The 26,678-nt window shown below is 44.6% G+C and overlaps 1 protein-coding gene across 9 annotated transcripts in view; it reads right to left on the bottom strand.

Annotated features, from left to right (window-relative positions):
- Mylk (myosin light chain kinase) overlaps window positions 1-26,678 on the bottom strand; it is a 182,713-nt gene that overhangs the window by 99,279 nt on the left and 56,756 nt on the right. For 5 of the 9 annotated variants that reach the window (XM_048794157.1, XM_048794159.1, XM_048794156.1 and 2 more), the window contains exons 4-14: window positions 25,255-25,303; window positions 24,251-24,413; window positions 23,149-23,314; window positions 20,145-20,291; window positions 19,989-20,007; window positions 18,601-18,790; window positions 18,184-18,475; window positions 17,412-17,618; window positions 9,956-10,090; window positions 6,879-7,031; window positions 5,532-5,642 (exon numbers count right to left, since the gene is read on the bottom strand). In XM_048794157.1, the coding sequence (XP_048650114.1) occupies window positions 5,532-5,642; window positions 6,879-7,031; window positions 9,956-10,090; window positions 17,412-17,618; window positions 18,184-18,475; window positions 18,601-18,790; window positions 19,989-20,007; window positions 20,145-20,291; window positions 23,149-23,314; window positions 24,251-24,413; window positions 25,255-25,303 (1,632 nt within the window). The remainder of the gene's footprint in view (window positions 1-5,531; window positions 5,643-6,878; window positions 7,032-9,955; window positions 10,091-17,411; window positions 17,619-18,183; window positions 18,476-18,600; window positions 18,791-19,988; window positions 20,008-20,144; window positions 20,292-23,148; window positions 23,315-24,250; window positions 24,414-25,254; window positions 25,304-26,678) is intronic. The other 4 variants (XM_048794160.1, XM_048794161.1, XM_048794163.1 and 1 more) reach the window with 4 other exon arrangements.

Genomic DNA, 26,678 nt, shown 5'->3' with positions numbered 1-26,678 from the left:
TGTGCATTCAAGGCAAGCACTCTACCAACTGAGCTATATCCAGTCCACTGGAAGTGGTTTTTGAAGACAGTTCCTAATCTTGATATTAAACATTAAATTCATGTTCTAGTGAACCAAAGCATCAAACGAATGACTTAGGGGCCCAGAGCAGCAAAGCAAAAAGGACATGTGCAGAAGCTGTAGGAGCCAAGATCTACTGTGGGTAGCTGACTTAACCTTAACCTTTCTGTGCATCAGTTTTCCTCACCTGCAGAGTTAATTCAAAAGTGTAAAGTGAAAATGTTATGGGAATTAAATGAAACAAGTCAGTTTTTTTCTGGACAATTAGACTTTTTCTATTGAAGCAATATTTCTTCTTAGAAACATGAATAGATAGTGGTTTTAGTTTGGAAACAAATGCAATGTAACATTTTGCAAAACTCTTTTTTAGAGAAAGAGTTAAATACCCACAGAATGGGAGCAATTTGCTACCTTTTGTACTAGATCTGATATAACCAGAATAACCTGTTCCTCAAACCTCTCAGGCTTGATCAAAGTCTTCAGTTCTTCTTGGACTTAACATTAACAACCTTTTTCAGCCTTTGCCCTGGTGGCTGGCTGTGATCTCATTGTCTTCCTGTACATAATAATTCTCCTTGCTCTTCCCTTCAGGATCCTTCCTTTTCTTTTTATGAGTTCAGCAGGAAAAACAACTTGGATCTGAATTTCCCCTTAATAGCATTTTATTTATTTATTTATTTATTTATTTATTTATTTATTTATTTATTGCTGGCCAACTTTTGCTGGTCACCTGCTACTTTTGGAAACCCCACATTTTTGATCCAAGTTTACATTCAATGCATGTTTGTCTGTATCTTGGATCTACAAAAGATTTTCTTTTGGCTTTGAACATGAGCTATTTTCCTTCGATATTACAATGCAAAATACCATTCCAAAAGCAGATCTGATTTGCTCCAAACCCTGCTATTCTATGGAAATTCAATAAATCATCAACTGAGGGGGCACTGCAGAAGCCATCCTCCCCTCTTCCTTTATTTGGTGCTCATAATCCAGCATGTCCAGGGATGGGGGCTCAACCTCCTCCTTCTCCTAAATTCCAGGATTAACACTGGGGGAGTCATAAAAGGAGGGCTCCTTTTGCCCAGCTGAAGGGCAGCCCAGCCCATTCCCATCTCCAGGGCATTTGTAAGCTGAAGATCCCCAGGGAGGCTTTTGAACTCCCTTTCAACAAAAGTCAGTCTCCAAACCAAATAGAATCTTCTTGTAAAGTCAGCAAAAGGGCTACTTTCACAGCATTATAAAGGATTCGTCCTCCCGTAGCTTGGATCTCTTTTGGCATTCCTCCTACTGGCTTCTCCAGAACTTAAGCAAATGGGAAGGGACGTGTGCAAGGCAAAGAATGAAAGGAACATGACGTGTGACATCCTGAAAAAGATCTGTTACCAGTAATGATAGGGCTGCTAGACGGGAGGCAGGGATCATTGCAGCCACAGCCTTCTTACAGTCTTAAAAGTTATAATCAAACTCTAAACAGAAAGGTACATCATCCAAGCCACCCAATGTCCCCAGCCAATGAGTGCCTGGAAACCACACTCCCCATCACACTGTCCTAACATGGGACACACTGTGCCACTAGGAAGAGAATGCTGTGATTCTGATGGCATTCTTTTTTTTAAAAAATTATTACTATTATTATTATTTTGTTTTGTTTTTGCAGTGCTAGGGATGGAACCCAGGACCTCACACCTGCTAGGCAAGCACCCTACTGAGCTACACCTAGCCCTGGATGCCGTTCTTGACGAAGGTCTCCAATAAGGAAATGGCAGGAATGACCTTTTATGGGCTGTAGAAGTAGACAGATACTATCTCGATAATTATCCAGTTAGTAAAATGAGGCTCCAGTTCTATAATATGTACACGAATGTGCATATCTCCACCCTCACAATTCTTCTAGAACGTGAAGAACCCACATACTGTACACATCCTATTCTGGACTCAACCTCTACAAAACTAAAATGTTGGTTGCACGTTGATTTAACATTTAATTAAGTGTTTGCCTTCTTAGAGCTTAAAGGGCTTGTTGGCAGATGTTTTGGGTGGACTAAGATTCTTGATATATTAAAAAAAAAAGACAAGTTAAAAACAATGTTTATCTTTGTCTTTCAGTAAATTTCTCTTTAGCCTATATGACTATTTAAAAAGTTGTCAATATTTTTAGCTCACAGAAGGCAGGGTCATGCCTGACGCCAGTTTGTGTCCAACCTGTGCACAACTTGGGAAGAGTGGCTCAAGCTCAAATGTGGTTGAAGAAGCCTCTCAGGGTGCCTGGTATCAATCTGAAATAACTGTGCCTCTGGTGTTTTGAGTGTGGAGTGAATAGCTATCCTCACTGGGGTGTGCCATCTTCCTTAGGGGCTCTTCCTCACAACAAATACTCTAATGAATACGCTGACTAAATTTTATTTCTTATTTTAGAGATCATCTGTTTAAAAACTTATTCACACTTTATATCCTTAGGTGCCTCTAATAGGCCCCAGTAGGCTTTTGGTTAAATAAACAAATCGTTAGACTGAGAAACTATGTCAAAACGGGGTACAATTAGCAGATTATTAATAAATCGAGTCATTTAGGAATTTTAGGAAAGATGCTCCAGGGTAAAATAAACTTAAAATATTCTCGCCTAAGAAGCACCCCCAGCCATTACCCCCAAACAGTGAATTCCTTCTCTATTTCAGATCTTCCTGGGCTCCACAGGAAGTTGGGTTAATCACCTATTATGCTTTATCTGGGGTTAAGAGGGAAGACTATCACCTGATTAATATTGGGGACTTTTCCTCCCCCTGTCTGCAGGGAGGAAAGAAGGCATATTTGTTGAGGACCCTCAAAAGCTAGTAGTGGGGCTGGAGTTATGGCTCAGAGGTAGTACACTTGCCTAGTACATGTGAGTTCAAGCCTCAACACCACATAAAAATAAATAAATAAAATAAAGGTATTGTGTCCATTTACAACTAAAAAATATATTAAAAAATAAAACTACTTGTGGATCTCCTGCACACCCCAGTGAGCACCAGGCACCCAGAAAAGAGAGAAACTGAGGGAAGGCCCATGACAGGCTCATCCTCTTGGTGGGTCATTGAGCACCTTTCATGAGGCAGGCCCTGTTCTGCACACAGTGGGGAAGACCTGGGCCCTCCCTGCAGGGGTAGAATAAACAAGGAATAAGCAATTACAATCAGATTTCATATTTGGAATAAACTACTTCTACATACCCCTAGAAGCTCTGTATGATGCACCCTGCTTCTCTCTGTGATCTCAGGTTCTGCCACTCTGCCACTGGCTCACTTGGCACAGGCCACACTGGCCGTCTTGCTGTCACCTTGCTCCTGACTCAGGGCCTTTGCATGAGGGCACTCTTTTCCAAGTCTCTGAGGCTTCCTTTACCTCACAACTAAAATTGTACCCCTCCCACTGCCCTCCCCTATTCTCATGCTGTTTGTTTTATTTTATTTTTTTAATGTAGTGGGACATAATATCATTATTGTATTTATTTATTTTTATGTGGTGCTGAGGATCAATCCCAGTGTTTCACATGTGCTAGGCAAGCACTCTACCACTGAGCCACACACCCAGTCCCCTCACTTGTTTTCTTAACAGGACTTTCCAGGATTTGAAATTAAACCAGGTGTTGACTGTCCCCACCAGAACATAAGAACCACGAAGGCAGGGTCCTTGTCTGAGCTGCTTATTGTAGTTTCTCTAGTACAATACCTGGCATAAATAAAGATTTGTTGATAAATAAGCATGATAAGAGAGTCCAGGGTGTTCAGAGAACCCACTCTGGAGAGATTAGGACAGGCTTCCAGAGAACTTGACATTTGTGGAGCTTTGGGGAGAAGAGAGCAACAGAGGAGGAGAGGCAGGGCACAAAGTGGCCTCAGAAAATGCCACAGACTCTGGATGATTGCAAAACCTTGGCAAAAGGATAAAGAGGTGAGAAAGAGTGCCCACGCCTGGCGTTCAGCATGACATCTGCTGAACTCTCAGATGGAGCTTGTCTCCTGCAGAGCTGCCCCCAGAACTGGCTCCTCTCTGAGGAAAGGCAACTGGAGGGAGAAGCCCTGCTGAATGGCGCCATCTTGTGACCACAGACCTTGGGATGAGGCACAGGAGTCCATGGCTTTAGGTCACAACCTCAGCACCTCCCTTCTCTGATTCATTCCTCTCTTTTCCAGAAAATACTGTAGCAAGCCCACCTTTTGGTAAAATCACTCCCCAGAATATTTTTATCTTGTTTAAAAGTTGGGACATTTGTCATAGCAGCACATAATTAGCACTTCCTGTGTTCTAGAGACACTAAATGTATTCATTTGTTTAATCCTCACGGTACCATGAGTGACCACGTGAATCCCCATTTCACAGAAGAGGAAAATGAGGCCTGGCAGGCTCACACCCAGGCGTCAGGGCTAGTAAGTAGTGAGCAGGAGTCACATCAGGCAGTCAGTGCCACATCCATACAACCTCCCACTAATGGGTGCCATAATGGGGGTGACAGAGTGAGGCCTAGGCAGCTACAGGAGACACTGGAGCAGCAGTCAAGGCAGTAGGAAACAAGGGCCTCCACCTGTCCCCAGAGGACCTGGAGCCAAAGGAACTGCCAAGAAAACAAGAAATCCTTCACAGCTGAGGATGTTGCAGGACGCAGACCCAAGCCCCCTGAGTGCCTTGGGGCACAGTGCCAGCGGTGTCACTGTGCCAGGTTTGCCCTGTCCAACCCTGTGCAGAGACAGCCCGAAGGCTGCTGGGCATGAGCACGAGGCTGTGTCTCAGCCTCGATCACCATTTATGGTATCTGAGCCTCTGTCTGGCCTTGACAGGCCCGTAAATTCCCCACCAGAGGGTTCTCACTCACGCAAGCTGCGCTTAGAACAAGGGGACTGGCGGAGTCCTTGCCGAGACCTCTCTTCCTACTTTAAAACACATGTGGATGGGCGATCATTCGCTCCCCACCCCATTCTCCCCTCAAGACCCAGGAGTCAGAAGAATAGCCCCCAAAGAGTTCCTGACCCCTCATCCGGAGACCCCACCTCTCTACACCCATAGCTCAGCTGCGTCTCTCTAATCCAATCTAAACACAGACAACCCAGGACAGGCCCTGGATTAGCTGGCGGTTGGCTGAGGCTGGTGAGTAGAGTCTCAGTAGGGAGAAGGCAGAGCTGCCTGGCCCATTGTGTGCTGTCCTCTGGTCCTTTATAGACTTGGGATGTGCCACACGGACCTCTGAGAAAAAGCAGCTGGTGGGAGGGAAGAGCTGTTCCCCTGGCCCCTGGAGACCAGGCTCTGAGCCATTCTTGCTCCCTCAGAAATCTCATGCCACAATCTCCCAAGGCCCCTGTGAGCCATGAAATTAGAACTATGAGGATAACTGGGAGAAATGTGTCCACCAGGGTTTTGGCTGGGAAACTCCCAGGGCCCGCGGCAGCTCTGACCCACGTGGAGAGGGCTTCCTGGAAGGAAGGGGCAGGCCAGTTCACCAGTGATTCTGTGCCGAAGCATTTCTTCAGAGAAATCAGGTCCACTCCGGGCGGAGAGCCCCACAGAGTCAGCATCAGCCACATTCTCCATGGTTGTGGGTTCCTTTGTCCCTAAGGGATGGACAGTGCTGCTTTGGGATAGGGGAAGGACCCACCAAAAAAGGGCCTGAATAGAATAGCCTGGGCTTCATGTCTCAGGACCTGGGCTCAGAAGGCCAGCTTTACTTGCCAGCATGCTGCACTTGGCAGAGTGACCCTGGCTTCATGAGACAGACCTCCAGACTCTTCTGTGTAAAACAGATAGCACCCCAGCCCCAGAGCCACCAGTCTTAGTGAGTGACAGAGGTGAAATAGTAGGCTACAAACATTTATTTTCCCCCTTTTTCCTTTTCTGTGAAACCATCTCCTGCAGCCTCACAGCTCTCTGCTCACATTATAGGGGGCTCTCCTGAGAGGCCTGAGCTCTTGGGGACAAAGGAGGAGGCATAGTCCCCTGCTAGCCTGATAGGGAAGACACACTCATCCAGCCCAAGCACCCGGAGGACCCAGTTATGCTCAGGCACTGGGGTCACAGGCCCCAGGTGAGAGAGGAAATTGGCTTACCTGAAGGCCCTGGACTCAAGAAGCACCTGCCCGGGAACTGTCACCATGCCTGATTCCACAGCCCAGACAGCTCAGTCTTGAGTCTATGGCTCCCTGTGATTCCTGGGGACTAAGTGCTTGCCCAATCAATGAATGACTGTGATAATCAGATTACTGGACACAGGCTGGTGACGCATAAAAACAAGTCTGGGGTGCTGAGGAGGAGCAGAGGCAGAAGGAGAAGGGGACAACCTGCAACCCTCTAGAGGTCTCAATACCCACAATCTGTTACTTAGTGTCCCCAGGACACAGTGGGTCATTTGTAAGACCCCTACGTTCTCGGGGGATTTGGGGTACTCCTCCTAAGCCTTCTTGGAGAGTGGGTGGTTCTCCTCCTACCAGATCCGGAGCTTCTGGAGCCAGGGGAGCCCCTGTCTCTTTCCCCTGCATTTCCCCTGGCTCTGACGGGGTGAATGGGCAGGAGATTGGCTCCTCCCACTGGCACACCCCAGTCACATGAGTCCCTGGAGCCCATCTCCTCCACCTGCCTGACTTCAGGTTTAGAGCTGTCGCTTGAATCCTTCCTCTGAGCCTAGGAGGTTCTGGCGCCTGTCCTTTGCCGTAGCCACTGCTGATCAAGAGTGGTGTGCAGCAATGTCATCTGTACCTCTGCTCCCTGATGTGGGCCAGTAATATTATTTTCTACAAAAGAGTCCTTCCTCCAGAGCAGACATGTCTGCAGGAAAGGTGTCTGTAGGCTCCTACCATGGACGGTGACCTTGGCGCTGCAAGACACTTGTCCTAAGGAGTTTTCGGCCAGACAGGTGTAGGTGCCATTGTCCTCTGGCAGGGCATCCAGGACGTTGAGCTCAGCCACGCCGGCCTTGCAGGTGGAGTGAGCATACTGGATGGGCTGCCCTGTGGAGGGAAGCATAGGAAGCTCAGACCAGGGAGCACCTGTCCTCAGCAGGGCTGCTGCTGTCATGACATTGGGGCTGGCCCAGCCCATGGAGGGCAAGCCTGGACTTGGAAAGACAGGGGAAAGAGATTCTGGAGGAATTAGGAGGGCAGAAGGGAAAGGGACACAGTTCTGGGCATTCTGTGCTAAGTTAATAGTCCCCATTCCATACTGTCCACTTCACAGCATTCTGCGCCTGGAAGGGATCTTACAGGGTCATTTGGCCCATAGCCCAGGCTCAGAGCAGACCTTGCCTAGACAGAGCACATGGCTCCCAGTTCCTTTTAGATGTCTCTAGAAATAATGACTGCATTTCCCACTGCTGATATTTATCAGAAAGCAATTCTGTATCCCCACCCTAATGTAGCAATTAGGTTCATTTCTTCTGTGCAATTAGGTGCATTTTAGCATTTATGGAAAGATAAATATGGGGAACTAAAACCCTCTGTGAGAAGCCCTTTATTCGTGTCACTTTACACAAAGTCCTGTGTGGAGACAGGAGTGTGTGCAATGAACTTCAGTAGTTTCCTTAATACTGTATGTTCCTGGGACTTTATCATTTCAGGATATAACCTTTAATTTCCAGGAAAAAAACACAACACATCTCATTACTGAAGATTCTGGACTTAGAGCAGGAATGTGTCCATCTGCCATATAGGAAGCAACTGTCAGTTCCTTTCCTTGCCAGGCCTCAGAGTCTTGGTTTACACTTCATAAAATTGGGGGTGGCTGCAGGGGGTGGGAGAAAGTACAGAAAGAAATGCTTTCCCTGTAATGCAATGTTTTCTTCTTGCACATAGCAACACTTCATGTCTCCATGATGGTTTGGCAAAGAGACTGCCCAGCCTGCCACAGGGCTGGAGGAAAGAGAATCTTCCCAACCCTCATATGAGTGGGGCTGGTAGGAAAGGCAGGGGCTGGGACCCTGCCACTGAGTGGATTAAACACTGCTCTTTGCTTTATTATTTATTTTTTATTTATTTTTTTTATTTTTTGGTGTTAATGACACCCCCCAAAACCTCTTCCTTGAGATTACTAACACTTTCCTTACTGCAGTTAAGGAAAGCCTCCGCTGTCCAAATGTGCAGACAAGCATTGTAAGAGCTCTCTTTTTACTTCAGCAAACCTATTTTGGTCCCACAAACAGGGAGCTGTTAGCTTAGGGAGTCAGAATGGGGAGTCATGAAACTCCACTTGGGGGGAGTTGGACAGGAAGTAGTTCACAGTCAAGAAACCCAACTTGAGCACAATCTCCCCCTAGTGGTAAGAGTGTGGAAATACCAAGATTCACTAAATTCATTCCTGAGAGGTGTAAACCAGGGGTTCCATAAATTACAGTCCATGGGCCAAATCTGACCCGTGGCCTATTTTGTACAGCCTGTAAATTAAGAATAGCTTTTACATATTTTTAATGGTTGAAAAAAATGAAAGAAAAATTCCTCTCATGAAAATGACCTGAAATTCCCATTTCATTGTCCATAAAGTTACAATGCAACACAGCCACACTCATACAGCATCTATACTGTTTTTATGCTGCAACAGCAGAGTCTAGTGCTCATACAGGTTGTATGGCTCAAAAAGCTGAAAATACTTACTATCTGGTCCTTGAGATAATATGTTTATTGACCCTTGTTCTAGACTCTGAACCAGGCAGAAGTTTAGTCCTTATGTCCATATTCTGTTCTAGCCTCAAGGAGGCTGTGTCCTTCCAGTCAGAGGGCCCCACAGGATTTCTGTCTTTAGGTGAGGTGTGGGAGGAGGGATAGCAGACCTTAGTTCTCTTATCTGACCAAGCTGACTTCATATGGGAAGAATACATGGCACTTTCTCAAAGATCCTTTCTAGCAAAGCATGAGCAAACTCTACCAACATGGAAGGTTCCCAGGCCATGTGTCATGACATAGACACAACTGGGTGCACAGGGGATGGGTGTTGCCTCTTAAGGAGCCTATTTTACCAAAGGCAAGAGCTAGTAGAGACCCCAAACCTTCTGTTTCCCCCAGATTCCCGTAACTAAAGGAGTCAGTATTCAGAAGTGTAAAGTTGGGGTGTTTCAGGCCTCCTGACCACTCTGTGGTGGGGAAGGCCAATGCCCGTGCCTCCTGACTCTCTGTATCTCCCCAAAGCAGGCCCTGCCCAGTCTCACTCATTTAATGGATTTGTTCTCAGTTATAAAATCAGAGTTCTTCCATACCTTTGAAATTAGAAGGCCTTTTTAAAAACAAAAGGATGATAATATACAGTGATTAATTTTTTCAAAGGACCTTACTTGAAAAAAAAATTGGCATGTGTCTATAGAACTAAAATTAACATTAGAAAGAACTACTGGGGGTGGGGTTGTGGCTCAGTGGTAGCACACCTGCCTAGCATGTGTAAGACACTGGGTTCGATTCTCAGTACCACATAGAAATACATAAAATAAAGGTCCATTGACAACTGAAAAAATATTTTTAAAAAACCCACCAGCCACTAAATAAAAGGCAAGCGCCCACAACAACTTCTGGTGTGGCTACTAGTTTATTCATTTATTGTTTGTATATTGACTCAACAAATATTTACCAAGGAACTCTGATAGGTCTGACTGTAGGGAAAGAAATTAAATTGTGTGTGCACCCATGTGCCAGGCACCTCATTAACCACTTCACATACACGGACTCCTTTAGTTTCATAACCACCCCCTCCAAGGACAATGGCATTGTTCCCACTGTGCTAATGAGGAACTCAGGCTCTGGCAGGGGAGAAACTTGCTCAGTCACTGGGTACCAGACTCACTTTCTGAGTTCTCTCCATACCCTGGGCTTCCAGGGGGCAAATGGTGTAGAGGGAGAACTGAGAATTCAAGGCAGGGCTCCAGGGCTCATGGGGCTGGGGACGGGAGACTCACCATTGAGCAGCCAAGTGATCTGGGGCACTGGGTTCCCCTGTACGGAGCACTGCAGCACAAAATCCTGGCCCTCGACAACAGTGCAGTCCTTTAAGACACTGGAGAATGAGGGGGCCTCCCCCATTGTAACCAACCCTGGGGGGGAAAAGAATAGACAGAACATCTCAGATCACAGTTTGCCCACTCTTGTGACTGATCATGGGCACCCCAAGTCTCACAGGCAGATGCCATGCTGCCCTGGACACTGGGCATGCTTGGAATATTGGCTATATCCTGTCTACCTTCACACCTTGGAAACAGCAGCACCAGACACCTGAGTCCCAAGCAGGGGGATGGCCAGGGGTTTTTCACAGGCACAAAGCACCTTAGATCTGGGGTGCTCAGGACCTGGCCCTGCCTGCTCTCTCTCCTCTGACTCAGGCAGCTCCTGTCTGTCTTGACCTTTGTTGTCCTGGGGACATATTCTACTAATGTCCTATAGTGATTACAAAGTCTTGATAGATTTTTACTTGTAGAGACCAGACGCCTACAGTGAAGCTATTTCAATTTTAAATTATGATTACTATTTTTTTCCAATTCCAGGAATGAATCAAATGACAAAGACTGACATGTGTTTTAGTTTTCCAAGTGTGGTCTGAACAAGGGTTCAGAACTGCTGGGACCTGGAAATATGCATTGATTCTTATGTACATTCTATTTTTGGAGAACCTCTAAGCTGAACTTTCCAGAAGGCTTCTATATCAATGAACTGGGAAACACTTGATGGTTTGGGGCCTTTAATTAAGAAAAGTAGGAACAGATCATTTACTTTACACCAATTAGAACATGGTGCAATGGGTCAAGATGGCTGAGGGGTGAGAAGACATATCCCTGGTGCTTTTCAGCAGTGACTGTTCAATGCGGAGATGAGGGGAAAGCCATACTACATCACAGCAGATTGTGGACAAGAAAACAAGTAATAGAGAGCCTACTATGTGACAGGCACTCTTCTAGATGTGACTGTGAAGATACAGCCAAGGCTGCCATCTCTAGCTCACATTAGAGGTGCAGTTCATCATTTCCCATAGTCAAGTCCAAGGTGGGGCAAGTTTCAGAGCCGGCTCTCCGACTCTACAGCCACACCTTGTCCTCTAGACCCTAAGGGAAAGTTAGGCAGTGGAAGAGCAGTGACAAGACAGAATGACAGTGCCTCTGAGCAGGCTCAGCACAGAGGAAGGGACAGACAGACAACCCAAGAGGTGTAGGGAGGCCCCATCTCTACCCTTCCCTAGTCAGTGTCAAATTCCCTCACTTGAGGAATGTCTCAGGAGTCATCAAAAAGGCGATGGGCTTTGGTGCCAGGACAACTAGGGTTAGAATATGCCATCTTCTGTAAGGCATTTGACCCTGGTCAAGTCATTTAACCTCACTGCAGTTGAGTACCCTCAGGAAAATGGGTGTAACTATAATTTTCTCTTAAGACTGTTGGACTAATTAAATGAAATAACCCAAGTACAGCATTAGCACAAAGCCTGGCCCACAGAGCATCCTCAGTGGGTATTTATTACTACCATCAAATGGAAGCTGTGCACAGAAACTCCACTACTTGGAGCAAGTGTAGTTTGAGGGTGAAAGAGAGTGTTTGAGGTCATCAGGCAGAGCGAAGGGTTCTTTTCTTTTCTGCACAGGGAAGACAAAGGGCATGCTTGGAGGGAGAAAAGAGAGGCAAAAGGGAGGCAGAGGAAATTGTGGTTAAGTAAGACCTTCATAGAGGGAAGGGACAGGAAGAGGTCTGGTTGGGGAAACAGCTTTCCTGCAGTGAGAGGAAGGAAGGAAGGAAGGAAGGAAGGAAGGAAGGAAAGGAGGAGGGGGAAGGAGGGAGGGAGAAAGGGTGTTGGTAGTAGATGCTAACAGAGCACATGTCATATGACCTGCATCTTGGTAAACTGTCAAGATGACCAGGCCTTGTGAAGGCTGGAGAAGTTGTAGGACAAGACAGGGGGTTGCGAAGCACTTCTGGAATGGCAGAGTAAAGCATAAAAGCAGTGAGAATACTAGCACAGAGAGTCTAAATCAACTTTTCCAGAATTCTGGAGATTAACCAAAGGCTTGCAAATTTCTGAGGAGCATTCATTTATTAACAAACAAATGAATACTAGAACCAAACCACCACCCCCAAATCCATCTAAATCTCAGTAAGAACAGCAAGGTTTGTGGCAGCTTTGAAAACCAGCAGCAACTAGGGTTATCTGTAAAAAAACAGCCACCTAGCAGGGACAGAATGGGGTCAGAGCTCCTGAAAAACCCCATTCCAAAGAGAACCACCACTGTTGGACAGGTCTGGCTCCTTCCAGGGCTGCATTTTCAGGACTGTCCTTATTTGACCTGATTCAGAGCTTGATCTATGTCAACAGTGCTATCTCAGTGTGTTTGTACAAAACAATCAATGACAATGGCTTGACATCACAACTACTCAGGCAGCAATGTCAGATGGGGCTAAGAAGTCTGACCAAAAATCTTAAAAGAAAAAACTGGGCTTTGAAAAATTCTGACATACCTCTGGGAGCCTAGAAGGCCACCTGCAGGTGCAGAGCTGTGCACATGCCCAAGAAAGACCTGAGGTGGCCCTACTATCACCTCTGGCTGACCCAAAGTCTCTGAGAATGCAGGAAGTAAAGGCAAAGGCAGCTAGAGCACTGAAGATATGCCCCAACACACACAGAAGCCCTCGGAGAGGGCTGGAGAAAACATGCTGGCTCAAGGCATTTAAGGAACTTCTATGCAGTTATTAACCAATCTAGCAGAGACTTCAGTGGCCATATATGACAAGTAATCCCATGCTATAGTTTGGATCTGGAATTTCTTCCAAAGACCATGTGTTGAAAGTTTGGTCCCCAGTCCATGGTGCTACTAGGGGAGGGGTGGAATTTAGGAGGTGGGGCCTAATGGGAGGAAGTTAGGTTGCTGGAGGAGTGTCCTTAAAGGGGATACTGGGACTCTGGCCCTTTCCTGTCTCTTTCTTTGCCTCCCAGCTGTTATGAGGTAAGCAATTTCTTCCTCCACACATTTCTAACATCATGTATTGTCTCACCACAAATCCATAAGCAAAATGGAGCCACTGCATGGACTGAAACCTCTGAAACTGAATCATGAGCCAAATAAACCTTTACTTTCTCTTAAATTGTTTTATCTCAGATATTTTGTCACAGCAATTAAAATCTGACTAATAATCTAAACTTTACAAAACGGGAGAAAATGATTACAAATCATATATCTGGTAAGGGACTTGTATCCAGAATATATAAAAACTCTTAAAACACAACAATAAGAGTGGGCCTTCTTCCTCCATTGGAAGTCCCAAAGCAAAAAAACAGACCTATTTGGAAGTAAGGAGGGAGATGCATTTAGGAAACACTATCTGATTCTGTTCAAAGAAAGAAATAGAATATGAACAAACATCTTTTATGGATCAAAATCCCAGGCAAGACCAGAAAGGGGGCTTTTGCAGCTCCTTCCACATGCTCTTTAAAAAAAAAAAAAAGTCTTATTTGGCTGGTGGCCCCACATCCCCAGAATGCTGCTTCAGGATGAAGCTAGGCATGGAGCTAGTTGCAACAGAAAACCTGAGAAAGGGGTTTCTCTTCCCTCTTAGTTCATACCCACAAAGATTCAAAAGGGAGAGTCAAGTTGACACCATAAAAAATATCCTGAAAAATGCCAACGAAAATTGAGGACAAGGATGACCCTCTGATTGTTTCCATCTTAGGCATATTTGTCCTGCATAGATATCAGGTCATATGTCCCCGAAACCTGTCCAGAATTGATCAGAATAAGGTCTACTATCTTTAAGAATATACAAAATAAAAAATAATTTTAAAATGACCTAGTTAAAAATGGATAGGACATGTATTTCCCCAAAGAAGACGATAAGCACATAAAATAATGCTCAGCATCACAAGTCATCAGGGAAATGCAAACCAAAATCACAAGGAGATGACCGTGGGAGGCTGTAATTAAAAAGTAGAAAGTAACAAGTGTTGGTGAGACTGTGAAGAAACTGGAACATTTGTACACTGCTGGTGGGATGTAAAATGGTGCAGCCACTGTGGACAACAATCTGTCAGTTCCTCAAAAGGTATTACCATATGACCCAACAATTGTACTTATAGGTATATACCCTCAAAATTAAAAACAGGCATTAAAAATAGATATTAAAAATAGGTAGCCATGGAGTGGACAAGTGGGTAAACAAAATATGCTATCCCCATACATGGAATGTTATTCAGCCACGAAGATGAATGAAGCTACTGGCATGGGCTATAATATACCTGAACCTTGAAGTCATTCTGCTTAGAGAAAGAAGCCAGTCACAAAAGATCACATATTGTATGATTCTGTTTATATGAAATGTTCAGAACAAGCAAATCCATAGAGACAGGAAGTAGATTAGCGGGGGAATGGGAAAACAAATAGTGTCTAATAGCAGACAGGAGAAAGTGTTCTAAAATTAGATGTGGTGACAGCCACACAACTCTGGATATATTAAAACTCAATTAATTACACATTTTTAAAGGATGGCTTTTATGTTATATAAATATACCTCAGTAAAGCTGCCACAGAAAACAAAATAAGATAGGGAGCCAGACTGAGGTGAATTGCCCCAAGATGGGAACAGGCTAGAAACTGTCTCTTGCAAGATTTAGATAAACTCACAGAAAGATGAAGGCATAGAAGAAACAGGCTCTCTGGGTAATATCATTAACCTTTGGTGTATCTGACACCTCATGTCTGTCCCCTGCCCAGACACAGAGCCCTGGCTAGGCTGATGAGGCTGAACTCTGACCTGTGAGCCCACCTCCAGGCACTCCCACCTGGAATGGAGGATACCTCTTGCAAAGGAATGAACCAGCGCAGCTAGAATCCCAGTTAAGAAGGGAACCAACAGCAAAATCCCCTCCAACTCTTTCCCATGGGCTTCCCCTGTCTTAGGGGCCATTTGTGTGACCTTCCAGAAATGTTTTATAACACATAAAAGCATCTTTCGCATGTACGTACGTAGATCTTTTTTTTCTTTAACACAAATAACAAATGATACGTGCAGCTTGCACTTTGCTCTTTTTCATTAGTAGTGTTATCTTGAACACATTTCACCGTAAGAGTTGACAAAGGTAGCCTGGTATTCTAGTGTGTTATACACCACTAGGGCATTTGTCATGGAAATTAAAAATGCACAAGATACAGTGTAGAGAAAATGACATAGTGAATCCCTCTGCACATTTTTCTTTAAATTTTTCATTTATATGTACCGATATTGCTTCATTGATAACCCTGCCAATGCTTCCCAAATGTGGATTATTTCTAAGGAAAATATCAAAAATCATCATTTCACTAATAATAACTCAATTTGTATCTCTACAATGTTTGAACTTAAAAAAAAAAACATGAGATCACCATCACAGCTTAAAATAGAGTTCTTTTATATCAAATAATCTTGTTGATATTCAAATTTTTGCTGGTGGTCTCATAATCATTTAAATTTTTTTTTTGTAGTTGTAGATGAACAGCATGCCTTTATTTTATTTTTATGTGGTGCTAAGGATTGAACCAGTGCCTCACACGTGCTAGGCAAGCACTCTGCCACTGAGCTACAGCCCGAGCCCCCTTATAATCTCTTAATTGTTTCAGTCAGGATTCATATAAGGTCCACAAATTATAACTAGCAATGTCACTTTTGTATCTTCTTCTTTTTTAAAAAAATATTTTTATTAGTTATTGATGGACCTTTATTTATTTATAAGTGGTGCTAAGACTGGAACCCAGTGTCTCACACATGCTAGGCAAGCGCTCTACCACTGAGCCACAACCCCAGCCCACTTTCATATCTTCTAATCTGAATTTCCTATAGCTTGTTCCTCCTTCATGTCTCTCTTCCTTGTTTTGCATACACTTTCTTTGTTGAAAAGAATGGGCAATGGTTATTTGTTCGTAGAGTTTCCAATAGCCTGCAGCTTGCTGATTCTACCCTGTGGTATTGTTTAATCAGTTCTCAGTGGTATTCCAGGGGTCTAGGCCCCACAGTATGCATTTATAGTTAAGGGGAGATTTTATAGAAAGATAAATGGGTATTAGAATATTTATCATAGTTTTGTTTTGTTTTCTTTTACTTATAGTGCTAGGGATTGAACCAAGGGCCTCATCCATGCTAGGTAAGCACTCTACCCCCAATCCTATTTATCATAGTAAAAAATAGAAATAACTGATTTGAAAAATTCAACAATATTATATCTCCATTCATAAATCATGCTTGAAAGCATAAATAATTAAATAATATAGAAATAATAATAATAACAGAATATTAAATAATAAAGATGTTTGTTACACGAGCAAACTAGGATAGAAGATAGCATACTAATAGCACAAAGCTGATTTTGTTCAAAAAACAATAAATATTTATTTTGAAGTCATAAGATTATATGTGGTTTAAATGCCCCCAAATTAGCATCTATTACTTTAATAATCAGATATTATAATAAACATAAAAGATGTGGTATCCCACATCATCTCACATTTCCCTAAATCTGTACACTTAGTGAATACTTGGTGCTCTGAGGTCACAAATATTGAGTCATGGCACTACTTGGACAGCTGAGAAACCTAAAAGAGGTAGCACTCAGCTAGGCTGGGAGTGGGGCTGGGCATGCTTATTTTGAGGTGATCCTGATGTGCACCCTTGATTAAGAATCACTGTTGGGAAAAAACTTAAAATCAGCACACTGCAGTGACACAGCCACGTCAGTGTTTATAGCAGCTCAATTCACAATCGCTAAACTGTTGAACCCACGTAGGTGCCCTGCAACAGGTGAATGGATAAAGAAAATTACACACACACACACACACACACACAATGGAATATTACTCAGCCTTACAGAAGAATGAAATTGTGACATTTGCCGGTAAATGGATGAAACTGGAGAATATTATGCTAAGAAAAGTAAGCCAATCCCAAAGAACCAAAGGCCAAATGTTTTCTCTGATATAAAGATGCTAATTCACAATAGGGGGAGTGAGGAGAAAGGAGGTATTTTGGACTAGACAGAGGGGACTAAAGAGGGAGGAGATGGTTTAAGGATAGAAATGATAGTAGAATGAGCTGGACATTATTACCCTATGTGCATGTATGATTTCATGACCCATGTAACTCTACAACTAGACAAATGAGAAGTTATACTCCATGTATGTATGATGTGTCAAAGTGCATTCTACGGTCATGTGTAACTAATTAGAACAAATAAGAAATTTATTAAAATAAAAAGAATCACTGATGGAGAGCAATGTATTTGGCCTTAGCATGTGGGTGGTGCTGTTTACACTCAGGCCTGGGTGTAGGGCTGTAGGAGATGAACCATCTGCAACTGTGAAGCACCCATGAATTGTCCTCCTGCTGAGGATCCAGGGGGACCTGGAGGAATGTACTCACTTTTCACTAGAAGGGTCCAGCTGCAGGACACCTGGCCTTGGCTATTGGAGGCTGTGCAGCTGTACTTCCCACTGTCCTTGGTCTGAGCTCTCGGCAGGCAGAGGTAATGGGACCCGTTATCTTCATAAATCTCAATGGTGCCTTCTTGTCTGCTCACTGGAACGTCTTCCAGGAACCAGGTGACTTCAGGCTTTGGGATCCCTGAAACTACAGGGCCAGGTGAAGAACATGAGCCTCCCGCAAAAACACACTGTGGGGCAGGGTGAGGAAAGCCTGACTCCAAGGGAAGAGCTTAGACTGGGATGGTGGGATGGCCTTCCCACTTCTGAGCCTGTTTCCTTACTCCTAACTTTAGGTTCCATAAGGTTCCAACGTCTTGAGATAGTCAGGGTCCTTGTGGAAAAGAAATGCAGGGGTGATGGGCCAGGTCTCCTGGTCAGCCAAAGCCAGGAAGGAAGGAAAGAGGAGACCTACTGTTTATTGTTTTGATGATGAGGAGAAGAGTTTTGTTCATCCAGAGTAGTCAGAATTAGGGCATAGGGCCTATACTCTATGTTGCAAGCAACAATAGACCACCATTGGCTATCTCTCTAAAATAAAGGATGTTTGTAAACTGAGTCCTTCCTGAAGGGAAGACCTCTGGCTTCCTGGGGCACCTAGTCCAAGGGGATGGGTGGATATAGAAGGTACAGACCAGCTGCATACTGAAGGACGGAACTGGCCACCAAGGGACTACATTTGGGGACCAGTAACCTTAATCAGCTCTACTCACCCTCACACCTAAATTTGACTGCTTGGTCTTCACTGACTTCCTGGCTTTGGGGCTCACTCTCAAACTTGGGCCATGCTGAATGGCTCTGGCTCTCCATGGGGATTTTCCTGGTAGCAACCTTGCTCACAACTTCTGGGCTTCCCAGGTCTGACAGTCCTGTAGAAAGGGTGGCTGGCTGGGGAACAGATGGACTCATCTCTTCCCTAGGAGACAGGGTTCCCATGATTGGTGCTCTTTGTTCCGGCTGGACTTTTGTGGCTTGCAGGGTGATGGTCTTCTGCAGGACAGGGGTCTGTGGTAAATGGAAGGAACTGGAGAATATTATGAGGAGAAAGGAGGTATTTTGGACTAGACAGAGGGGACTAAAGAGAGGGGAGGGGGTATGGGGATTCTAGGTGAGACCCCCGTCAGCATCACCTTGGGCTCCTGCAGGGGCTGTGGCTGGCTGTTTGAGGTGTAGATGGGGGACTGTCCTCCCCGGGGGCTGGAGCAGTTATTACTTGCAGCTGCAGTCTCCAGGCTGTCGAGTTTCGGCCCCTTTGAGACTCCATTGGTCACCTCCTTCCTGACATCTGAATTGGGGACCTCTACTCTTCTCCCAAATGACCTGTGTAGTGGCAGTGGGGTTAGAAGTGGAGGGGGGAGCAGGAGGGACAGAATAATCATTTGGTTATCCACAAGCATCTCTCATCATAAGCACAGATTCCAGGATCACAAAAGCCTACCAATTAGGGGCAATTAAGAACAAAAACATTTCTTTGCAGTTTATTCACTTTGCCAAGACACAGCACCAGCAGCTATTCTTGACCCGTCCCTGTCCTGTGTCTCCATTCAGAGCCTATTTTATCTACATTTCTCTTCTCCCTGGTGCCCTGAGTTCAAACCACCCAGTCGGTTCTCCTTGTCCACATAGCCCTTCTCCAATCCAGTTCCACAGAGCAACTGTAGTCAATCTTTGAAAAACATTAATCGAATTGTGTCACCTGAAGCTCAAGGGTTTTCCAACAGCTTTCCACTCTATTAAGAATAAAACTGGGGGCCAGGGACACAGCTCAGTGTGTTTGCCTAGCAAGCACTGCCAAAAGAATAAAACTAAGCCTCATACAATTCCCCGAAGAGAGCACTGTCTTAGGACCCTCTCAAGACACTGTTTAGGCTGCAGCCACACAGGTGTTCTTTTGGGGGCCCCTTAGCCCACCTCTCACCTCAGAGTTTTCACACGTGTTAGACCCTCTGTTTGGAACATGTTCTTCCTGAACTTTTCTTCGCGTGCTAATATTATACTTCATAGGTCTGAGCTAGAATATGAAGTTTTCAGAAAGGGCATTGCTGGCCCTGAAATCCAAATTAGTATTTCTCTGTCATTCTTCCTCCCAGAGGGACCACAGTTGTAATTAGGTATTTGTGAATGTCTGAAGCCCTTCTCTATGGTAGACTGCACTCGTGGTCTAGCTCTGCACCTCACATACAGGACAGGAGGCAGCTCATGAGCACTGGCTGGGTGAGTGGGGGGATTCTCGCCTTCCTGAACATGGCTAACCTGGAAAGGTACCGGGAGGATACCGAGACAGAGGGTGGCATGGAGCTTTCAAGAGTCTCAAAACCAATGATAACCCTGATGTAGAACTGGATGGCATATTACAAAAGGAGAACAGAGCAAAACACAAACAAAAGAACACCCCACACAGTCAATTCTCCTCCCTGTACCACAACTTGAAAACTCAATGCATTTCTTGATGACATCATTCTTTTCTTGTGGGGCATTTCAAGATGGAAAATGTGACAATCACAAAGCTTAGACCTACCTATTGGTATTGTTCAAACCTGGAAGAAGAGGGAGAGGAGACTGAGAGTTAGTGGAATATTTTATAGACCAAGAAGAGAAAACAATAAGACCACATCTCTTTCCTTTATTACAGAGTTTCCATGTCCCAAGCACTTCCCAGTCACTCTGGCCTCACCCTGCCTCGCTGCTTCTGGCTTCTCTGGTGCTGAACTTTTTGAGTTGTCTGAGAAACTTCTAGTCCTGGAAAGCATAGAAGCTCCAGGGCCTGCACTCACTGGGCTTTTTGACGGTGGCTGGTGCCCTGGGCCATGGAATCTGCTCCCTTGCATTAAACAGAAGGAAATAAAAATCAGTGCAGGGACAAACCAACCAACCAACCAACCAACAAAAACCCATCTAGAAAAATGTCAAACCCAAACACTTCTAACTTACCATGACCCTCAGGAACAGGCCCCCAAAAGTGTTTGGTTTTGACAAATACATACTTTAAAAAACACATGGAGAAAGTGAAATTTTATTCCTTTCTTCCAAGAAAAGGCATACAATATACTTATTTCCTGCCATGTTATTTTTAAACTTTTATCATAGAAAATTCCAGAATATACAATACTAGAGAGAAGGCTGTCACAAACCCTGAGAACCATCACAAGATTCAGGAAAAAGCAATATGTCCCCAGTCTCATCTCCCCCTTTTTGTTTTGTTTTGTTTGATTTTTTTTTTTTTTTTGAGTACTTCAAAACAAATCCCAGGCAGTGTATCACTTTATCATTAAGAACCTTAGCGGGGAGTGGCTTTTAAATTCAATGGCTAGTTTTGAATCCTGCAAGAGTTTTATACTTCACCACATAAAGCCAAATCCTGTTCCTTTCATAAGGCATTCAAACTTCCAGTTCAAACTGTGATATCCTCAAGTCCAATTCATCCACATCCTCCAGATTAGGTTTAATGAATAAATTGGAACTCAGTCAAGAGAAAAAATAAATAAATAAATAAATTCAATGGTAGGTGAGTAAAGGGAGAGGAGCTAGAACCCTGTTCCAGATGACTGACAGCAGTTCTAGACCCAGAGCTTGTTGCGAAGTTACATTCTTTGGTCAGGACCAGAACTTCTTGTTTTAATGCTGTCCAATGGAATAGAAAATACCAGCATGGCCAGGCATGGTGGTGCACACCTATAATCTCAGCGGCTTGGGAGGCTGAGGCAGGAGGATCTTGAGTTCAAAGCCAGCCTCAGCAACTTAGCAAGGCCCTAAGCAACTTAGAGAGACTGTCTCAAAATTTGAAAAATAAAATAGAATATGGGAGATCTTTCCATCTTCTAAGGTCTTCTTCAATGTCTTTCTTTAGTGTTCTGTAGTTGTCATTGTATAGGTCTTTCACCTCTTTGTTAGATTGATTCCCAAGGTTTTTTTTTTTTTTTTTTTTTTTTTGAGGCTATTGTGAATGGGGTAGTTTTCCTAATTTCTCTTTCTGAGGGTTCATCACTGATGCACAGAAATGCATTTGATTTGTAGGTATTGATTTTATATCTGCTACTTTGTTGAATTCATTTATTAATTCTAGAAGTTTGGAAATTCCTTAGAAAACTTGGAATAGAACCACCATTTGACCCAGCTATCCCACTCCTCATCTATACCCATAGGACTTAAAATCAGCATACTATAGTGGTGCACCCACATCAATGTTCATATCAGCTCAATTCACAATAGCTAAACTGTGGAACCAACCTAGATGCCCTTCAACAATTGAATGGATAAAGAAATGGTGGTATATACACACAATGGAATATTACTCAGCATTAAAAGAGAATAAAATTATGGCATTTTCAGGTAAATGGATGGAGTTGAAGAATATCATGCTAAGTGAAGTAAGTGAATCCCAAAAACCAAAGGCTGAATGTTCTCTCTGGTAAGTGGATGCTGATCCATAATGGCGAGGGGCATGGGAAGAATGGAGGAACATTGGGCACAAGGGAGGGAGAGGAGGGGAGAGGGCATGGGGGCAGGAAAGATGGTGGAATGAGATGGACATCATTACCCTAGGTACATGTATGACTACACATGTGGTGCAACTCTGCATGGTATACAACCAGAGAAGTGAAATTTGTGCTCCATTTGTGTACAATGAATCGAAATGCATTCTGCTGTCATGTATAACTAATTAGAACAAATAAAAATAAAATAAAATAAAAGGACTGAGGATGTGGCTCAGTGGTTAAGCGCCCCTGAGTTCAATCCCTGGTATTAAAAAAAAAGAAAGACAATGCCAGTGTGCACTGTACATACATCAAGGCTGTTTCATGAAACTTGCTTCAGTTACATACGTTTCTACGCATACATATGTTCTGGGTTGTGGTGTCCAACAAATTTCTTTCTGTGGAATGTAGCCAAAAAAGCAAAAGGGGCAAGGTGGCATAGTTTCTGAGAAAGGAGGGAGATAGAAAAGAGAAAAATCACCCAAGGGAAGAGGGAAAAAAGGGAGGAAGAAGGAAGCAGCCTTCCTGATCCTCAAGCCAGAGCCAACTTCCGTGACTAATGAAACTGGTGACCATTGGCTATCATGCCCAGTGAAGTGATGTCCACCCCTTCCCACCCACATTCTCTGGCTTCCCCAGGCTGGACCTGGAGGAACCAAGAGAACTGTAAGGAGGACGCATGTTCAGATCTCAAAGGAACAAGTGACAAGGGCTGATGGTTCTAGAAAGGAAGAGTGGGGATAAAATGGGATGCTAACATGTCCAGTCTGGTGGAAAGGAAAATGGGAATACTAAGGAGAAAGAGTTAAGTTGAGGGAACATCTGGTTTGAAGGACAAAGTAGATAACAAGTTAAGTTTTAGGCAGGGGTGATAGCAAGACGTTAGCAATGTCCACTCTTCTAATTGGCAATTAGAGGTACAAAAAAGGTGTCTGAGTGAGAAGGAAGAACTGAAGACACAGGGTGGGGCCATGTGTAGGGACACAAATTAAATGGGCAGCCAGCTCAGGGCATCTTCCTCTAGGGCCAGAACTGTACTGCAGGCCCATCTCCTTTTCTTCCTGTTAAAGACGCTGCCCCTGGGGATGTGTGGGTAAGTGTGTCACATGTTTACACATACAGATGTGCAATGAGCAACCATCCTAGGGTGGGGGGGGTGTTCAGACACCCGGAAGGGGTCCTCCTGCATAGTCCCGCACCTACCCGGGATGGAGAGCTCAGCTGACATGGAGGCCTTCCCTGACCCGTTCACCACCATGCACGTGTACACGCCCACATCATCCTGGGTGACCTCATGGATTTCCAGAACCTGCATCCCATTCTTCTCAGACATAGACACACGGGCACTTGGCTGCAGTGGGACGTTTCCCTGTGGATGGCAGAAGGGTGGCTTGGTCACAGAAGTCTGCTCACCTTTAGGCGCTGTCCTCCCACCTCCTGTCAATCCTGTGGGACAGATACTGGGCGGCGCAGCCCTCTGCTCGGGGCTCTGTGAACATGCTCAGAGGGCATGACTTGAGGTTGTGTCTATGGTGTGGTGTTGGGTCCAGCTTGGAGAAGGCACTGGAAACTGTTTCAAAGGAGCCCTAGCTGGAGATAGGGAGCCCTATATTCCTTACTTCGGTGCTTCATTGCTTTCCTATTCATTTTATGCTTTTCCCAGGGTGAGTGTGGAAGAATTAGGAAGTAGGCAAAAGGTGTCCTAACACCCACATTTATCCAGGAGTTTCAACTCCAGGAAACCTACTCTCCCTGGCCTTGACCCCACCTGTTCCTTTGTTCTTCACTGCCTGCCCCACTCCAATGCTGCTGTCCCGCCTCCACATCCCGCCCCCCGCTGGCCACTGCATTCCCTTCATCCAGGCCTGAATGATTTATGAAGCACTTTCACATGGAGTCTCCACAACATTTTGAGTTAGGTGGTATTGTCCCCACCTCACAGATAAGGAAACAGTGTTCCAAGAGATCAAATGACTTGTCCAGTGCCACATGCTTTGTGACACAGGGAGCTGTGACCTCAAGCCTACCATCCTAACTTCCTATTCCACCTTCGAGGTGTTCAGGTCCGTCTTGCTCAGAAATTTCATGATATTTCTTGAGCACAAGAATTAGAGCAACAGGAGAGAACACAAAGGGGGGCGAAACCATGCATCATCATCAAGCATACAAAGGAACCTTGTGAACCCCCTACGGATGGAACAGAAGGAACTGACTGAAGTGGCAGACTCCTAGTAGTACCAGGGACTAACGCCAAGCTCTCAGGGCCACCTGGCCTGGGTCAGAGTCAGGAAAGATGAAATCTCACCTTGAGCCAGGTGACCTGTGGTTGTGGCCGGCCAGTGATCTTGCAAGAGAATCGCCCCATCTGTCCTTCTCTGGCCATTGCTCGGCCCAGCTTGGTAGCAAACTTTGGGGGACACTCACCCCAGATGCTAGGACAAGACCCTGCTGAGGCTGAATATCTTCCCCTGGGAAGAGACCACAAGAAAATCCAGTCCTACACAAGGCAGCAAGTTGATCCTCCTCCCTCCACCTGTTCCAAATAATTTAAGTTGTAATCAGAAACCATTCAAGGGTAGTCTACCCAACTCTAGACCTTAAACAATTTCTTCTGCCACTTCTGGAAGAATGTATGGCACCAAAACCTATTTCCTGTACAACTTGGGCTTGCAGCTACACTTCATTTTCTAGTCTCCCTTGCAGTTAGGGACACCTGAATTCAACTGAGCTCTGGCCAAAGTCCGGGTTTTGGCCAATGACCATGAGCAGAGGTGTTGTTGCAAATTCCAGGGCTGACTCATAGAAACCTCCCACAAGGTTCTCCACCTTCTTTCTTGCCCACACCACTGGCTAGATGCAGATTCCAGGAGATGGAGCAATAAAATGGAGGAAGCCTGGGCTGCTGGAAGAGAACATGCAAGACTCTCCACCTGCTCAAGAACATGTGAAATGAACTCCCCCTTCCTAGGACAAAAAGTTTTCCCTGTGGTAAGCCTTTGCAATTTGGGGCTTCTTTGTTACAGAAACTACTATTACTTGCCCTTTCTAAGTCTGCTCATTTAAATCTTCTGACTATTGTCTTGACAGAGTTCTCTGCAGACTATAGTCATGCCTCCCACTTCCTTACCATTTAGCAGGTGGGACCAGTCAAAGGGGGTTACCCACAGAAGTTACCAGGTCAGGAGGTATTGTGGGAAAGATTTGCTTCACTAGGTTCCCACCCTTTAATAATTACAACCTATGTGCTGGTCTAGTCAGCAGCAAAAACCAACTCAACCCTGAATCCGGCTCAAACATCCTGGAACTTACCCCAAGGTTTTGGAAACAACGGGTCGATCACGCTTCTTCTCAAAACTCCCTGAGAAGAAGTGAAACAGAAAGAGGGCTGAACAGTCATGTTGGAGCCACCAACATGAAGCAATGATAAGAAGATTCAACAACAGGGGCAGGGTGAGACAATGATGGTAACATAAGCATGTGTAGAGTCACTGTGGGCATGAACACATTACCACATGAATTTCTTGCAGTAACTTAATGAGGCTGGTACTACACTATCTTATTTTTTAAATGGTTGAGAAAAGTGTGAAAGAAGTTACCCACACAAGTTCCACAGAGCCAGGAACAGTGCAGGAATTTACTCAGGTCTGCTAGGTTCTAGAACATTTCACCACTCTGCTAAGTTTTGAGGTGTCACTCAGGATCTTCCACTGGGGATTATCTGTGATGATCCAGGACCTCTCCAGAACAGACCCAGTGTAGGAGGAAGGGAGATTTCCAGGCATATCTCTCTTCATATCTACTCATGACAGATACAACCAACACTCCATCCTTCCATGGAAGGCCCATCAAATAGCAGCAAGCTGGAATGAAGCAGGACAGGTCACTGCAGATGAGCTACAGTGGGGCCAGCATCTCCCAGGGAATCTACTATGCTGTTCCACTTGGCACTGCCAGTCCTGGCTGAGAATTTGCCACATCAGGTGCTGCTAACCCTGAATGGGCAGGAAGCAGTTAAATAGCAAACTCAGGAACACAGCTGGGGTCAGCTGGTTTTATCCAGTTGCTATAGCTGGGGAGAAACAATTCATAATGGGACCAGGAAATAACTATGCAGTAGTGGGTTGATGTGGTTTTTTTTGTTTTGTTTTGTTTTGTTGTTGTTGGTTTGTTTCTTGAGACATGACATGGAGGAAGAGAAAGAGAGGATATTTTTGAGATGGTGAGCACCCTGGAAGTTGTTCTAATTTTGTTGCAAGCAATGAATTTTTATAAAAGCCTACCCAAGGCATGCAGGAAAAGGTGTAAGTCATTTTGTGATACGAGCAAGTAGTCACAATGGGTAATTTTCAAGGTGTTAATTGAAAAGGGTAAACTTCTTTAAATTCTTGCACAGATCACATTTATATGACTGCACAGGAATGCAGGAGTGGAGGAGGAAGACCATGGCTGAGTACATCCCTCAGCCACACCTGTTTTGAGGTTTCACCAGAACTTCCTGCAAAGGGATCAACATAAAGCACCTGCATCACATATGACTGGAGAGGACTACACATGCATTTCTGTTTAACATAACTACTCAGTGAGCTTGATCTAGTTTTTGTTCCATAACGTGATTTGGTTCTTGTCATTCCATTCTCAGTTCAAGGTTAAAAGAATTTCTAAACTGATAAAAAGAGACTTGTTCTGAAGGATCTAGACGTTAAATATAGTAAAAAAAAAAAAAAAAAAAAAAA

The sequence above is a fragment of the Marmota marmota genome, unplaced genomic scaffold (assembly GCF_001458135.2).
Source record: "Marmota marmota marmota unplaced genomic scaffold, marMar, whole genome shotgun sequence".
In the NCBI taxonomy this organism is placed as follows: Eukaryota; Metazoa; Chordata; class Mammalia; order Rodentia; family Sciuridae; genus Marmota; species Marmota marmota.
Note: the sequence above shows the minus strand (reverse complement) of the source record. Positions and strands in the feature narration are given on the sequence as shown.